This window comes from Vanellus vanellus, assembly GCF_965231255.1.
Source record: "Vanellus vanellus genome assembly, chromosome: 7".
NCBI lineage: Eukaryota > Metazoa > Chordata > Aves > Charadriiformes > Charadriidae > Vanellus > Vanellus vanellus.
In genome coordinates this window covers 40,200,113-40,217,992 of record NC_138912.1, presented here as the reverse complement: position 1 = coordinate 40,217,992, position 17,880 = coordinate 40,200,113, and the positions used below count along the sequence as shown (strand labels likewise).

The following is a 17,880-nucleotide window of genomic DNA, read 5'->3' as shown; positions in this document are numbered from 1 at the left end:
GCTCTGTATTGCTAATGTCTTTTCGGTATTGGCAACTATGAACAGAGGCATTTCTCAGCTCCTTATTCAAGTTGTAACACAACACGCTCACTACTCTGAGGTACAAAAAGAAATTATAAGCAGGTGCCAAAATTTAGGTAGTGTATTTTACCAGTAATGCTTATTTCAAGTTTTTGAAACAATTCTGTGTGTGTGTTCTGACACCCTTTGCCCTTCACAGATCCGTTTATGCATATTAGCCTCGTAAAATATTCACTTTTTATCCTCTTCACTGTGATCCATTTGTCTTTTCAGCAGGTTTATGTTCAACACTATTGGAGTGGAATGGTGATTGTACCATTTAACCCAACAGCTAGCTGGGCTTGAAAATGTATCCATCCCCTTCCTATTAATTACTCTTTAATGCCTGTTTCTATCACACAGACTCGTGTATCATCCTGGTTTATTTCAGAGGAATATAGCCATAGGATGACAATTATTGATGGAGCATAAAAACCGGAGCTAAAGACCGTATAAAGAAGAAAACAGAACTGATGTGGGAAGAGATGAAAAGATGAAATATTGACTAGAGAAGAAAATTGGAATGAGCTAATTTACAAAAGAAAATGAACAAACCACGGTCAGGTAACTCTGAATAAGATTAATTGCTACACATTTCCTTCCTCCTTGCAATTTTTATCTTATTTAATCTTCTATTCGACTTTTCTATGTAACAGCACTATACTCTTATAAACTCCAATTCCACTCTTACATAAGTTTGCTACCTGGGTGTTGAGCGAGATCCTCTGTTTGTATAAACTGGTATATCACTATCGACTTTGGTATTGTTACTCAAATTTAAGCCAGCCGAGGATTTGCTCCATTGACTTTCATGGATTTATTTTTAATTTATTACTCTGAGTTCAGAATCAAGAGCTCTGGATATAAATCTTCAACATAAATAGACAATTTCCAAATCTAAACAGTATAGCCACAAGTACCATACAGAAAAACAAGCTAGGCATGTCTGAAAAGTTCATGTCTGAAAAGTTAACCAAATGTTGCTGTGCATTTATTAGTAGTTTACTGTTTATTAAACAATAAATCAAGATCCAAAAAACCTAATTGATTTAAATGAAGTATTGTTTAGTGAAATGGGAGCCTGTCAAAATAGTTGTTGGGGAGGACAATTAATTGGTACAAATGTGAGTGCAAATTTCATTTTTAAACTTTAAAGCGTGTCGTCTGTAGTATACAACATATATGCACAATACAAATTTCATACATTTTCCTCAGTGACAATAAAAAGCGCAGTTTATTATAAACTGAAGTAAAAATTAAAATAAAAAAATAAAATAAAATCACAGTTTTGTCATTGGTATGTGAAGGTTGTTCCAAGGGCCCATCCAGAGCTCCTCTTCATCTGACTGTGTGTGTTCACTGTGCGACTCCAAGGGTTCTTTGACATCCTCATTATCAACAACTGATTCTTGCTCTTCTGTGCTTTTCATTTTGGAGCCCCCTGGCTTTGTTATTACATTTTCGGCCCCTACAGTAGAGGAAGCAAATGAGACACTGCAAGGTCTTGTGTTCAGTTTATCACTAGAAGATGGTCCCTTTGACAATGTGTTCAGTGGGACATTCTCCTCATGTGTCACTGCAAGCTTGTCCAGTTTCTTGAATTGTTTCCCCAGCCTCACTGGAGATGTGACTTTTAAATTATTACCAAGGCAAACGCGACGGGTTCTGACAACAGAGCCATTCTGTGCAATGTAGATGTTACCGTTGATGTTGTTTTGAATATTTGGGTTATTAAGACGATTTCTCTGGCTGGAATCAGGAGCGCTGTCTTCTCCAGTGGAGCTGGTCTCATACTCTGGGTCGACTATCAACTTGATCCTTTTCTTTCTGGCCCACTGTTTGACAATAAATAAAAATGTCGGTAAATCTCAGCACTATTTCTTACATTTTCCTGCCCTTTTTCTATCTGTTATTTATCTTTTCTTTTATCTAGACACTCATGTGAGTTTTTAATAATTTGGTCTTTTGTATGCTTCCTCTTAGGTGATACAAAGATATTTCTTAATTGTTTTAATTACCACTGTGTGCCCCCATCATACATACCTAATGCTTGAACATACAATTCTTTGTATTAAAAAGTTTTAAGATGGATGGTTCATGAACTGCATAATGCAAATCAGATAGAGTGTATAAAAACTGTGATGTTTTTCTACAGGTTTGGAAAGTAGTGACAAATTCGGGTTGGTTTTGGTTTTTGTTTGGTTGGGTTTTTTTGCTAAAGATGCATTCAGCTGTGCTCTCATTAAGTTGAAGTGCACCTTCTTCGGAGAATCCCGAGTACAGAGACATTACTGTCTGAAAGAAAACTTCTGTAAATCACGATATTGGTGAGCCAGTCATATTTTGACAAAGCAATGTCTCAGTCTGTCTTACACAAAAAGATGAAAAACAGCTAGATAAATAACCTCTTCTAACAGACACTGGAAGGCACTGATGATGAAGCCATTGTGTGATACTTCTACGAAACTACTGGACTAATGGGTAAATGCTAGGAAAGCCTTAGACGTTTTCTTCCAGAGTATTACTACATTGTAAATTCAGTGCAGAAATGGCACTGAGCAAATCTGTTTTATACGCATGACACATCAAGCAGAGAAAGCTGTCGGGACCTACACAAGGGAAATTCTCAGGCATGACATTGGCAAAATTGGCTGGTTAAAAAAAGAAAAGCTTTGATATAAGGCTTTTTGCCAGTTCCAATCTAGTGGAATCAGTGGAGGTGCTTTGCTATTAAGTGGAACGTGGTGGAGAAATGAGACCTTAGATTTATAAATTTATAATTTATATTGTTTTTAAAGAGTTAATGCAAACGATTTCCATGTTGCTGTGACTTTGTACTAGTAGTGATTACACAAACCCATTATTTTAATTTACCATTGATGTTTTTAAAGTAAATGCCTCCTTGCAGTACACTGAAACAAGGTGCTATCATTCTTGAGTTAATAAACGCTGTTATTTCACTAAGGCAGCAGATACCATCATGGTTAACTCCCACTGCAATGCATACACATGCACACAAGAAAAGCCAGTTTTTAGAGAAAGAAAATCATGCAAGGTACAAACGGGTGGTGATTACTATTAAGTTTTTGAGAACTTACACTTTTACAAATTACTTAGATGCCTATTCTTTTGTTCCTGACAGAGACATACAATTTTCTTCACACAGATACATGCGGGTGGATGAAAAGACTGACTAGTTTAAATAGGATTTACGTTACAACACTATGTGCAGCTACAACTTTGGGCTATATGGGAATACAAAAAAGTAGGTAAGTGATCATAATCTAGTTCATATTTCAACTGGAATTAAAGATAGTAGTTGAAAAGTTAGTATCACACTTTGCAGCTCAACACCAATGGTCCTGCCAGGGTAAATCCACAGCAGGCTCAAGTATCTTCAAAAGTCAAACATTTTTCACTCCCCCGTCTAACAGAGATTCCCTGGCAGAGCTGTTGTGTGTATGCCAGAATTTGCCCTAGCTCTCAAGTACTCACTCACAAGACTAATCCAATACTGGCTCAAAGATTTAATTTTATTTAGGTTTCTTATGGCTTACCTGGATAAATCTAGTGGTTAAGAAACAGCTCTGTGGCTTTTGATACAAGGTAAATAAAGCACACATAGCCTGTGCATATAGAAAGCTTGCATACTCTGTGTGCTGACAGCACGGACTAGAGCTCCGTGAAGAGGTACATCATGCAAAGGTTGCTTCTTATACAAAAACACAAAGGCCACTTGTGCTGTCAATAACAGAAGTCCTTCCTATGCAATCATGCTCATTCTGAGAACTGTGCTAATGGAAGCACTACAAGATTTCTGTTTTGAATGGCATCAGCTATTACAGGTTATTGAATTTTAAAAGGCAGATACCAAAATATAGAACATAGGTGATGGTTACCTCAAGCAATACTTTGCTGTTATGCATGTCAAACTTTTAAACAGATTTTTTAAAAAAATAATAAAATCACTGTACTGTTTGGTGGGAAGGGCAGAAGTTTGCAAATGTAATCTATTTCCTTTTCTGACCAAGCTCACTTTGTACACCTGCCTCTGCATTCCTGTCTTGTACACCACTGGTACCTGAAACCTGAATCCCATGATCCAGAAAGTTTAATCCCAGTTTTGCTAGTAATACTCTGCAGTTTTGGGAGTGTTCCTTTGCTGCAATTTCAGTTGTCCTCCCTTCAAATAGGGCTAAAGTTTACAGCAGAGAACTCACTTGAAGATTAACAAATGTTGTACAATAGGGGAACATAAGGTGAAACCATGTATGACTTTTAAGTCTTTTCGTCCTCATCATCATTCCCGTTCTTCACTGCATTCCATGTTTTGCTCCTTGTCCTTCCTGCAGTGTTCCATTTTGTGACAGACATAGCTTGCACAAACATAGGGCCCTTAATAGGTTTGCGCCACCACGTTGTTCAAGCTATCCATCACAGCTAATACAAAATGCAATGTTACTTTGCTTCACAATGTGCATAATGCAAAAAAGGATTAAATCCAATAATCAACATAACACCTCTTTAACTACATTACTGAAATTAGCAGAGAAAAAGAGGTACTCCTTCCAGTCATTGCTCAATGAAAATTAATCTTTCTATATCCACCACTAAGTATACCTGAGTAGCCTCTCAGAGGAATTGTATCAGTTTGGTTTTCTACAGTTCCATCCTTAAGACAGTATATAGGGTTCAAATGCTAAAGCAGTAAGCTTCGACATTTTCTCACTGGCTGTCTCTAGTCAAGAGTGCATTGCTTAGGAAAGACCACACAGAAAGCACAGCAAACAAGATCACTCCTCACTGCAAAACGTCCACCTACTGTTGTTCCTTTTTAAAAGGATGTAGAATCACCAGTAGTCTCTGACTCCGTAACGGCAGTATCCAGGGTCTCATCTGACTGAGACTGACTGTTTTCCTGGGACATCTTTTTTCTTATTTTTTTATTTTTCATGTTCGTGTCAGAACTTTGATTCTCAGTATCAAGGGAAGTAGCAGTTTTACCAGAAGTGGCACTAGTTGTGCTTTTTGTCCCTTCAGTGCCTTTGGAAGTAACACTGATTTCACTTTCTAGGCAAGAAGATTCATTCTTACTGACAGTTTCCTCCCTGTCACTAGCATCTGTATCAACTTCTTCTGGGCTTTCATCCACGCTATCATCACCATTAATAGCTGATTTTCCTCTCTTGTCTTCTTCAGCAGCAGCAGTTTTTGCACTGGCAGATGTTTCAGAAACTGCCTTACTCGACTTATCTGCTGTCTCATCAGGGCTTGCGCTGACTTGCTCCACATCCCCTTCTTCATCTTCTTCTGACACCTCTTCTATTGTGTCTTCTATTTCCAGGCTGGCAGAGGAGGTTTTGCTCTTATAGCTGGATCCTGAAGTTTTCCTGTAGCTTGTGTCCCTGTCACTACCTGATGCATTAGAGCTAATACTTGATTTCTCACTGGATCGCCTCGCTCTGCCACGAGAGCTGCCTCCCCTGCTTTTTATACTAGATCTTTCAGTGCTTCTTCTACTGCTGGACTCACTAGTCCCTGATTTGCTGTATGAACTTCGTGTAGATGAGCTCTTTGACAGGCTACCACCTTCATCACTGTCAGAGTCTTCCTCATCATGGTCCTCTTCAGATGAGTCCTCCTCTGAGTCACTGCTAGAGCTGGAGCCAGAGTCGTCATCAGAATCCCCCAAATCATGCCCAGTTTCTTCATCTGAGTCCACAGTACTTTCAGTGGCTTCATCTTGGTCCAGAGTTACTTTCAAGTAGTCTTTATCTTCTGACTCTGAGCTAGAGCTACTACTTTTCACAGATGATTCATCTGAAGTGTATTTTCTTCTCTTCTTTTTCTTCTTCTCATAATCACTATCCTCATGTTCGCTCTCTGCTGTGATATTTATTGAAACTCCTGATTTTGCTTCGTCTCTTTCATATTCTTCCTCTCCTTTTCCTCTTGCACGCACTGAATCTTTCCTAATAGGCTCTTGAAATTTTCTGGAAACGCTAATGCGCTTTAACACATGATTTAGTTTTCTCATCGAAGGTCTGTCATCTGTCGATTTCTGGAAGTAACTTCCCCTGATAATCATGCTTTTCTCACCGTCCGCTTGGCGAGCTGACATCAACTTGGCATAACTGGAATCTTTCCTTCCACCTTTCACTTTCTGCAGAATCATTGGGAATATCTTTGCTTTCTTCCATGGAGAGCGAGCAGACTCAGTTCTTCCTACTGGTTTGTGAGCACTGACTGCTACGCGACTTAAATGCACCACTGCTTTTAGTTTCCTTTTTCCCTGGCTGGTCCTATATACTCTTCCAGAACCATGTCTTAGATCCATCCCACCACCTAAAGGTCTACCTTCTATTTGAGCCCCTGCTCTCTGGCTTATACCTCTGCTTGAAGGACCTCTGCCTTGACTCATCCCCTGAAAATTATGAAAATGGAACTTGATTAAAATTTGAAAGAGTTACTGTGAAAAATCGTACCCTAAAATAATCAGTAGGAACAAATGCAACATTTTTCCCTAAAGCAAAACTAATTTACCTGTTTTAGAATAGCTTTTAAGCGAAGTTACGGGGAAAGTTTTACTTCTAGAGTAAGCTGCAAGTGCACAACTACCTTACTGTGCAACAGGGAAAAATACTGGCTCAGAAATGTTATCTCTTCTCATTTAATTAAAACCCATGTAATGGATTAAGAGGCCAGCATTTCTGAAAATTAGATTTTAAAAAAAAGGAACATTTACATCAACTTTCTTCTGGCTGCCACTGACATTTTAAAATTTCTTTACATTCCGTTGTGAACTTTATGATAAATGAGTTTAGGTGACTGCTTTTCTCAGTGGAAAATCACCAGTTATAAACTGAATATTAGTAATACCCTATTTGGTTAACAATATAAAATGGCATTACCTAAGGCTATGTGGATTTTTCTTTGAACTAGAAATCTACATTGAGGGAAAAAATAGATGTGGATATTAAAAGAAACTTTACGGTTCCTTTTTATTTCTAGAAAAAGGGAAAGAGGTGCTGACACAAACTTTATTAGTCATCAGAAAGGCAAACAAGGATTAGCATCGCAAGAACTGCTTATTTTGTCTATACAGAACACTATTCTAATCAATTACAAAATCCATTTGACAAGGTTTAATGGTCCTTCATCTTGTTGCAGAGACAGAATCAACACACCAGAGGCACTTACTTCTTCTGCTGTCGATCCATGTGGACTATAGTAGTAGCCACCATCATTCTCCACCACGACTTCCCCGTATTCATCGTACATCCCTGAAGGAGACAGCAGTCGGCGGCGGCTCCCATACTGAGGCAGTTCATACCTGGCAAAAACACCACTGTCTCTTCATAACACACACCAATGTGTTCACATGTGTCTCCACACACAGCAACAAATCCAAACGATCACATCACAGAAGGACGAATATTATTCTTTTTCCCTTAGTGGTAACATAATCCAAACCCTCTTCCTATTGCAATAGGCTGAAAGCCCGTTACAACTGGAGAGCAACCCGAATTGCGACGTCTTGGGGATCAGTCAAGAATCCCCCAAGTGACCTTCTTTCCAGGTACCTGATTTTTTGGGGGATCTTTTTTATAATTATGGAATGAAAGAGCAGGTTCCCTGGGATCAGTTCTGGAGAATCCCTGTAAGCTTGTAAGAACAGCAATAATCTCTGAAGTGCTTGCAGTCAGATGGGCATTATCGGAACAAGGCATGATGATGTTTTTCTAGGTAAATGTAAAAGGCCAGACACTGGCTGGAAACTGTGAGCAGAAAGTATCAGTCACTAAACTCAGGCTGGTGAGCCACAAAAGGGGAGGAGATGAAGGAAATTACTTTCCAAGACAGCAGAAATATGCAAATAAAAAAGTGAATACAAACCTGGCGTGATAGATGGGGTATACACTCTGCAAGTGTAATAATTACATTCCTAAAGAAGCAGGGAGTTATACCACGCCCCTTTAACTTTTAAAAAGACTTTTGTTGTCGGAACATGCCTTTGTGGACACAAAGATTAAAGTAATCCTGTGGTGAAGGGAAGTCTCCAGATTAGATGCTGCAATAACAAGGTGACCCACTTGCTGGACAAGGGAAAAGCTGTGGATGTTATCTACCTGGATTTTTGCAAGGCTTTTGACACCGTTTCCCATAGCATTCTCCTGGAGAAACTGGCTGCTCATGGCCTGGACAGGTATACTCTTCGTTGGGTAAAAAACTGGCTGGATGGCCGTGTCCAGAGAGTGGTGGTAAATGGAGTTAAATCCAGTTGGTGTCCAGTGACGAGTGGTGTCCCCCAGGGATCGGTGCTGGGGCCCGTTCTCTTTAATATCTTTATCAACGATCTGGATGAGGGGATCGAGTGCACCCTCAGTAAGTTCGCAGACGACACTAAACTGGGGGGGCGTGTTGATCTGCTTGAGGGTAGATTGGCTCTGCAGAGGGATCTGGACAGGCTGGACAGATGGGCTGAGGCCAATGGTATGAGGTTCAACAAGGCCAAGTGTCGGGTCCTGCACTTGGGTCACAACAACCCCGTGCAGCTATACAGACTGGGGGCGGAGTGGCTCGAAAGCTGCCTGGCAGAAAAGGACCTGGGGGTGTTGGTGGACAACCGGCTGAGCATGAGCCAGCAGTGTGCCCAGGCAGCCAAGAAGGCCAACACCATCCTGGCCTGCATCAGGAATAGTGTGGTGAGCCGGACTAGGGAAGTAATCATCCCCCTGTACTCGGCACTGGTGAGGCCTCACCTCGAGTACTGTGTTCAGTTTTGGGCCCCTCACTACAAGAAGGACATTGAGGTGTTGGAGCGTGTCCAGAGAAGGGCTACAAAGCTGGTGAAGGGTCTGGAGGACAAATCTTATGAGGAACGACTGAGGGATCTGGGGTTGTTTAGCCTGGAGAAGAGGAGGCTGAGGGGAGACCTTATCACCCTCTACAACTACCTGAAAGGAGGTTTTAGAGAGATGGGAGCTGACCTCTTCTCCCTGGCGACAAGTGATAGGACAAGAGGAAATGGGTTCAAGTTATGTCAGGGCAGGTTTAGATTAGATGTTAGGAAGCATTTTTTCACTGAAAGGGTTATTAAACATTGGAATAAGCTGCCCAGAGAGGTGGTGGATTCACCATCCCTGGAGGTGTTTAAGAAAAGGGTAGATGAGCTGCTTAGGGACATGGTTTAGGAGTGGTGGTGTTTTTATCAGGGTAGGTTAATGGTTGGACTTGATGATCTTAAAGGTCCCTTCCAACCTCACTGATTCTATGATTCTATGATTCTATGAATAATAAACACCACCAACCTGGAAAAGCAGTGTTTTCAGAAATATATAGGAAAAATGAAAATATACCCATGCTCATAACTGTAGTAATCTTGCCCATAGTATTCCTGCCCTGGATCAATTCCAGACTCCATACTTAACTCCTGTCAGAAGAGAAACACTGGTTGAATGCAAAGTTATACACAGTAATGACAGATGAAAAAGGCACAAACAGTGTCTTAAAGTGCAAACAAGCAAAATAAAAAATGATAATAATTTGAGGAACATTGACAACTGTCAATAACCATGATGAGAAGCCAAAAGGAGCTTTAAATGACCCTTCCCTGATCTATTCCCGGGGAGAGACTTTTCTAAGTCAGTTAAATGCAGACCTGTCCTGGTGTGGGACACTGTCTCACTTATCCTGTACAAAAACCTCTTTTAGTAAACTGGACTCACAGCAAATATGCTGTCACTTCTTGCGCCTCTCTCAAAGGAAAAAGCTGCATTGAAAGATTAGAGCTATTTCACTTACAGTTCTTGTCTTTTTTTAATGTTTTCTAAACCATCAACAATCATGAGCAGCATCGGAATAAGCCAAGTACTTGTCTGTATCCTGCAAAAGCACCAGTGTGTCCTTAAGCTCATTTCACATACTATTTGTTATTAGGCTGCTTTGTGGAATACCTCTGAACTGCAGTATGGACCCAGAGCACCAGGGCTTGGGTTTTGGCAAGGGACTGCACGTCATCTCATCTCACAGTTTCCTAGAGGTTTTTCTCCTGTCTAATGAATTTGAAGTTGTGTCAGAGCATCTCAGAATTACTTATAATGACTGCAGAAATATCACTATTCGGTACCATAAAAATACCATTGATAGCAACGTGTCACAAAAACTACATTTGCGCTGCTGCTTATTCTGGAAACGATGCTGGGCCTAAAAGATTAGAAATAGAAAGTATTGGGTTTATAATCCAGAGCAGCCTTTGCACTTCACAGCGCTGTGCTAATGCTTTCATTACCTTGGCAGGCCAACTGCTTAGTTCAACTCTAGGTACAATAATCAATTATCAGTTGACCGACATCTGAAAAAACAGATTGTGGTTGGACAGCAAGGAAATTATTCTGTCTGTGGATCCAGACAAGAAACTAGGAAAGCTTTTGGTCTGTGTGATGAAACCTGTGGGAGCAACTAAAAGATGCTCAAGGGGAAAATACCAACAAGCAGTAAATTTGAGGCATTTAATTAAAACAACATAAATGGGGTAACAGTGTCAGGACTTCCCATTCATCTAAAAGAGTCAGGGGGAAAAATATTACCCGAGACAGACAACTTTTTATTAGGAAATTATGTAAAAGCCATTAAAAAAGTTATAGAATAATTAGAAATGAAAAATAGTGGTACCTCTGGTCTGAGAAGAGAAGGTCTCAGCAACTGCTGTTGCTACAAAAGAAAATTAGAAAGGGGTTAATTGGGCAGCAACAATTAAAATGCAGGTCATTTGTGTTTGAGTTAAGATTGGAAAGACATGCTGAAAACACAGGTCCTTCAGAGCCTTCAGGCAGTCACGTGGACACTTCCATACTCGGTGAGAAGCAGAACACTGCTAAGCACCTAATGTAGTAAAATCACTTTACAGTCCACTGTTTCTTTTGCCTGATATAAAATCAAATTCCCAGTTTATGTGGTGATTCTCTAAATTATTTAACTCAAGAACTTCTGTCAGAGCCCAAGAGAACTATTGTGCAGTCTATGTTGGAGACAGCAGGGAGACAATGGCAGACAAAAAGTCATCCCCAACAGGTAGAAAGCAAATCTATGCGAATCTGCAGTAAAGTCTGTGATTCAGCTATTAAAAACCTGAAGTGATTTGATTTCTTATGCTTCTACTGCAATACCACTGTTTTCATTCTCTATCTATATTTATACACTTCTGTGTTTTTTTAGTGAGTACCTCCCAACCACAAATATACTTTAATTCACAATACCAGTAAGACAGCAAAGGATTATCTCCCTTGTTTTCTTTATGTATGATTTCTTTCTGTATGTGTCATGCAGTGAGAAAAACATGCTGACGTGAAGGAAAAGACATGGGGAGTCTGCACAGAAAGGACAGATAGGATGATATCGCTCCTCTCAGATATGTCACAGCTAAACATGGGTCATTTTTGGTAGTCATGTTGTTAATTACTCTGCTGCTCCAGTTTTCTGCAAATGACAGACTGATGCACATCACTTGTGGTTTTGTAAATTAGGATCAGATTTACTCAGGAAAATCAATGCCATTGTCCCCACACTCCTCCCAAAACTTGGTGGCACTATTATCAGCCAAGTTTCTTGGCCAAAGCCAAACCCTGAGAGAGGGGGAAGTTCTGTATCTGAATTAAGAGACACAAATCAGCTCTACAAAGGGAGGAGAAATCACAGCAGAACAACAGAAAACTTGGAATTTGTAGAACACTACTGAATAAGGAGTAGTAGGCTCCAGATGCACACCTTAAGATTAGTAAAACTGATCTAGCTCTCAGTAGTATCAACCTTTATGATAGAAATGTATTTTGGAGAAATTTCCAATTATTAAATGAGTTAATTGAGATTTCTGAAGGAAACTCTCCATGTTATTCATTGCTGGAGAAAAAGATGCTGGAAGAACAACAGACTACAGTGAGTTGCAGAGGTCTGTGTAGCTCAGTGCCAGGCCCATGACAGTGGGCAGCGACAGATGATTAGGCGTGCCGTAAGAAAACACAGTGAGCGTGGAGGGAAACTGCTTTTGGCAGCTTGTCGAGCAGCAATCTCCTAGCCATGACGGTTACTATCCCCCAGTGAATCTATGCCTCGTGAACTTTTTGAACCACTTTGTATTTCTAGCCTCAAACACCCAGTAGCAACAATTTTCAGAACATAGGCTGTATGGGAAAAGTAAGCTGATGTAATTAATATTTTAAACAAAATTGGGGAACACCCTTACCTCTTGCTGTGCATATCCTCGCCTAGAAGTCAGAAAAAGAAAAAAAAAAATTAGTATGCTTCTCTGAGACTATATAAAGATGCACATTGCCATTCTTTCTGGAGAGAGGTGAAAAGATAATGTAATTAGAAATATTACTAGCAAGAAAAGAAATACATATCTACAATACAAAATATGTTTTTCTTTAGATTTGCTCTGGACATACGAATTATTGCATGAGAAAGGCTAGTGAATCTTTGGGATCTTTTCTTGCTTTAGGTTGTGAATGAATGAGAAGAAATCCTCAATCCCCAAAAGCCAGAGAGCCAGTGCACCCAGTGGAACACAGCAAAGGGAAAGGATGCGAGTGCTGTGTTTGGTTTCCTTTGCATTCCCCTAAGACAGATCACCTTCTCTGTTGTCTCAGAGACCATCTACAAAGAGACTCTTATTTCATGTATCTGCTTAAGCACTGAAACAGTTTCTCTGGACTTTCTGTATCCACTCGGGACTTGCTAGAAATTAGCCTGGAGCTTCTATTGCTAATTTCTTGTAACAACATTATTATTAAACCTACACATTTCCTAACATTTCCTCTGCAGGGGGGAGTTAAATTCTTTTTGCTATCTATGATTATTTTGCCACAGGCTTTGTGCTTTTGATCTTACTGGATTTTTTTTGTTGTTATTTTAATTCATTTTCTTGGAGCCATTCCTGTGCGTGACAAATGCACTTACATCTATCAAGTTCTCTATTTCCACATTTTGTGCCAGAAAATTAAAATAGTTTAGACAAAACTAAGGAACAGCAATTTAGGTCTTAGCATTATTATTATTAAGGATAAGCCTGGATTTTTTTTAATTTTTTTTTTAAGGAAAGGGTAAATGCTTAAAATTACGTTGAGCTTAACCTGCTACACAGACAGTAGTCTAGGGAAATTCTTTAATTACACTTGAGCAAATAATAAAGAACAGAGTAGAAATCCTTTTAATTCTTTAATATCACCATCTATAAAGTTTTCTATTAATATTCAACACATGGAATTGATTATCAGCATTAAATTAATGCTGTTGCTCATATAATAAAAAACTAATGAACAACTGAAATGAAGATTTATCATCAAAAGATGATCTGTGACTTTTCAAAGCCCACTTGAGGAGCACGGTATTCAGTTTCTGTATCGCCTACAACAATCTTCAGATAAAGGTCTTGTGTTGCACAGAGGATAAGAAAGCCTATTCATCTTAATTACTCTCGAGTAGTCACTATATTGCAGATTAAAAGCATAATATAAGTAATTCTCATTCAATCTGGAATTCAGCTTTCTTAAAAATAGCACCACGCTGTGTTTTGAGAGATGCTTATACTTCTTGTACAGTTTTGTGTGGCCATGATTAGAAGAACAAAAAAGCCCCCATAAGACAAAAAATACCCATTCACTCAATACAGCACAAGGATCTATTCTGACAAAAAGGCAAAGGTCAAAACCACATCATTTGTTTTCGGGAAGGGATTAAAGCTCTCCAGCGAGGGAGGAATTGCTTCTGGATAAACATTATCAGCCAGACTTCACTGCAGTCAGTCAGAGAGAAATCTTCAATGCAAAATGGGAAGCAAGGACATCGTGCCTATGATGATGCAGGATAATATGACAGCTAGTATAGGCTGCTGGGACTTAACATGAAAGATAAAACAGGAATGAATTTACATGTACAAAATATACCAACCTTTCACAGGTCTGTGTTGCTAACATAGGTTAAAGGAATTGTGATTTCCCTAAAGCAACAATTTTCCCAATTACCGGCATCCCAGCAGGCATTTACTATTTTGTACTTTATATCTGTTTTCACATTAAAAGCAAAAACATCATAAACCCCAAATACTACAGATACTACTCAGAGAAGGCAACTGCTTATCAATTTGCTCTCACTCTTAAAATTGAGGTTTCCTGCAGTTCATAGCTGGAACTGAGGAGAAAGAATCTGGAAGGCAGATGAGTAACAATGTGCTACTGCTCGATATCAGCTTTGCAATCTCTACTCCTGCTCAGAACTCAACCCAGTCAAGCTGATGATGAAAGGATGAGAGAGATATCCAGGGTCACTTCTGACACTAATTAACCAAATCAGACAACCTGAAGAAGGGGCAATACGTTTATGTATGCTCAACTTCTCAGCAGCTAATATATTGGTTAAAACACTTTGTAGTGCTGTAGAACTGCAGTAGCATCCAGACATATCAATGGGACAGAACTTCCCTGGGGTGGGTTAAAAATACATGCTATTGGTACAGTTTCTTTCCCGGTCTAATAGAATGGTTTTTTTAACAAAGGCTATTCAAAAAACCAGCAGGAGAACAAAGGTTACGTTAATTCCAGACAAAATGAAACTAGGTTTCACAAACTTTCCAACTCAATAAAGGTTTCCAGACTGAGAAAGTAGGTGTTCCCCATTAGTGAAGAGCTGATTACCATGACCCCCCACAGACTCTTCTGGGACTGACAAAACGCAATATTTAAAAAGTAGCTCCTGTGTGATCTCCATTCTTTCTGCTTAAGGAATGCCACAAATAATTGTAGCCAAATACAACCTTTGGAGTTTAAGTTGTGGATTACTAAACACCTGCATCTTTGCTGCGTGACACTAGACACTGCAAAATTAGGTCATATTTGTCTAGTATTTCACTAGGGATGTAATGAACTTCACAAAAGCATCTGTTATGGATCTACAAGCTCTAAAGTGGGTTTTGGGTACTTAAATTCAAATCTCTGTCTTAAGTGTTGATCCACTCTGACCATGCTTAGCACAATCATTTCTCATGCACAGCTCTGCATGCTTTCCACTGTCCCACTGTCTCCATGCCTGGACCATCGCAGACGCACAGAAGCAAGTACACATGTAAGCCATCTTCTAATTCCAGCTCTTAAATCGGAAAAGCTTCCCTACCTAATAGCTGCTGAAGTTTGTCAATTTGTTGCTGGTGCTGCAGTTGTGCCACTCACAGAGAATTTAGCATCATTGGCAGGTATTCTACACGCGTGCATCTCATAAATGATACAGATTCTGTTACAGCAAAAATTGATAATCATTCCCCTCACACATTTAGCTACTATATGTGTCTTGGAACTACAGTCTAGCCCAACAAGAGTTTTAAGCAAAGAAAGATTCTAATGTGTCAGCGAAACTTGTGTGATGGAGTTCATGGATTTTTGGCTCTGGGACAAAGAAAGAGAAACTACCTTCAGCAGTTTCCGACTGAAGCATCCGTACATGTCCTAACTGCAGATTTAAAAAAAAAAAAAAAAAAAAAAAAGAGAAAAGAGAAAAAGCCAAGCACCATGGAAAAGCTGAGTATCTCTAGACAGTCTGATAAATAATTAATTACCTTTTTGCTCAGGATTACATTTGATACTGAACTGGGGGTTTAGATTTTCTTCACTATGTAATATCAGCCTTTCCCAATATGTCTTTTAAAATACTCATATTAAACACAAATATTTTGAATTTTGGCAAAAGACTAAAAGGAAACTTGCAAGTCGAACCAAACTAACATTCATTTAAAATGCCAAAACTGCTTTTACTTACCATTTATATCAAAGGATAAGCTAATTTACTATAATTACTATAATTGACGTATTTAATGTAAAGGTCTGATTTAGATGACTGTGAGCAAAAAAGCCAGTAAGTAAATCCATATTACATGGATTTTTACAAGTACTTGAAAAATCTTCACTTGGTGACACTAATCAGAGTGACTTTATTACAATTTAAGATAAGTGAGATGTTTCAGCTGTAAAGCTCATGGCAAACTAGAGACATGAAAGTTAAAGAGAGACATCAACAACATGCACATACAAAATAAAAACCAAACAAATGCTTTGTACATTAAAGAAATTTACAAAATAAAAACTTTTAACATGCAGTTACAATATAAAAAATGCAATGGAAGGCAGAACATAGGTAACAGGAGGGAAGACAGCCAGGTTTATTGACAAATGAAGACAAAACTCTTCTGACTTGAGATGCAAACGTGAACTGAAAGAAAGCATGCCAGCATAGCAGAGCGTTGTGTCACCTCCCGCAGAATACGAAGATGCATTACTGCAATAACTCTGGCTCGCTATTGCTGAACCTGCTTACTACCAGTACTGCTTTCTTTGACATCCAATATTTGACAGTAAGATTCCTCCCAGGTGGTACGTTTTAGGGGCAAAGCAAGAGATTCCAATTACAGCTGCAGAAAAATCACTCTGCTTACTGATACTACCTACAGTGAAGGCTGCTTAACATAAAGCAGTATCAAGCCCTCTGCCTTTTATGACCAATCCTTGGGTAAAAACGGACCATTTTCCATCATAGAACAGCAAGATGTACCTCTGAGAAAACAACTTGTAGAATTATTATACATTACAAATTTCCGAGCAAACAGGAAAGACAATGTCCCTCAATTTGGGATTAGGACTAAGTAAGTAGTGATATACAGCAGAGAAAGGGAAAAAGTCTGAATTTCTAGAGAGTCTGAGGCAGATACCATGTGCTGCATTAGAGTCATCTCACTCAAAATGTTACATGCAGAAAACATCCAACCGTAAATATTACAGTGCTGTCGACTGAGACGGAAAGCGTTTCTCAAGCTCCTCCACAACACAGCTCAAGTTGCCATTCTGCTGGTTGAGCTCAGCCGCAGCTTCTGGAGTTGGCAGCTCTGGTGTTGCAACTGGTTTGAGCTTAGAAACGTGCTTGGGCAGAACGTGGTTTTTGTCTATTTGGCTGTACATGTTGGCCACAGACTTTTCGATCGCTGCTAAATTCTGAATGTTTTTAAGAATACCTTTCAGCTCCCTACGGGGAGGAGGCTCTGGCACTGTGGCCGGTGGTGGTACAGCTGGCTGTTTGGCAGGGGATTTTGAATGCTTGGCAGGAGAGAGGTGCTGGGTGGTAAGAGGAGATGAAGAAGAAGAAAGAGAAACTGCGGGCAGAGGCGGAGGATGCGGTGGCAACAGAGGAGGGGATGGAAGTGGTGGTGGTGGTGGAGGTGGCAGCAGTGGAGGTGGGGGTGGGGGAATTTTAGGCGGATCTGGAATGCTTTCTATAACTTCTTTGGTCTGAGGAGCTAGAAAACTTTGGCAAATGGATTTCTTTATCCTAAAAGACGGAGGAGTTGGTTTGTGAGTTGGTGGAGGAGAAAGTTCTTCAGGATAGTCGTGGTGAGTGATGATTACAGCGGGGACCGCGGAGGCCTCCGGTTCAACTACTTCAGCACAAGGTGTTGGAGAGGACAGAGTAGAAGAGCGAAGGCAAGGAGAAGCAACCACACTTTTAGGAGACTGCTCTAGCACGTTCTCTCCTTCTTGGAAACAGATGCTGTGTGTTGGCGATCTGATGGATTTCACATCAGGAGATTTCACTTGCTTTATTTCCTGCAAAGCCTGCTGCTCAAACTGTCTGGCCTTCTCTTTTACAGTTAACTTGGGGCCACTTATTTTTTGCAATAGTGGACTGCTAATATCAACACTGCTATGCTGATTTTCAGTTCCTTCATTCTCTGCTTTGAGTCTCTCCTGTTGCCACTGAATGGGGTCCATGATAACTGGCCTACTC

General features: G+C 39.8%; 1 protein-coding gene and 1 long non-coding RNA gene across 5 annotated transcripts in view; one reads left to right on the top strand and one right to left on the bottom strand.

Annotated features, from left to right (window-relative positions):
• The first annotated feature begins 573 nt into the window (after positions 1-573).
• On the top strand, positions 574-7,343 carry LOC309674111. Its single transcript, XR_014269363.1, has 3 exons — positions 574-624; positions 3,203-3,329; positions 7,231-7,343. It is a non-coding gene; the product is annotated as an uncharacterized lncRNA (long non-coding RNA).
• The window catches only part of PCDH15 (protocadherin related 15), a gene marked incomplete at both ends in the record, with an annotated part of 369,409 nt that continues 352,869 nt past the window's right edge, over positions 1,341-17,880 (bottom strand). For 2 of the 4 annotated variants that reach the window (XM_082486051.1, XM_082486050.1), the window contains 5 exons: positions 1,341-1,895; positions 7,261-7,393; positions 9,420-9,493; positions 10,735-10,773; positions 12,302-12,323. In XM_082486051.1, coding sequence (XP_082342177.1) covers positions 1,341-1,895; positions 7,261-7,393; positions 9,420-9,493; positions 10,735-10,773; positions 12,302-12,323 — 823 coding nt within the window. Of the gene's footprint in view, positions 1,896-4,894; positions 6,485-7,260; positions 7,394-9,419; positions 9,494-10,734; positions 10,774-12,301; positions 12,324-17,880 lie in introns of those variants that run through there. The other 2 variants (XM_082486048.1, XM_082486049.1) reach the window with 2 other exon arrangements.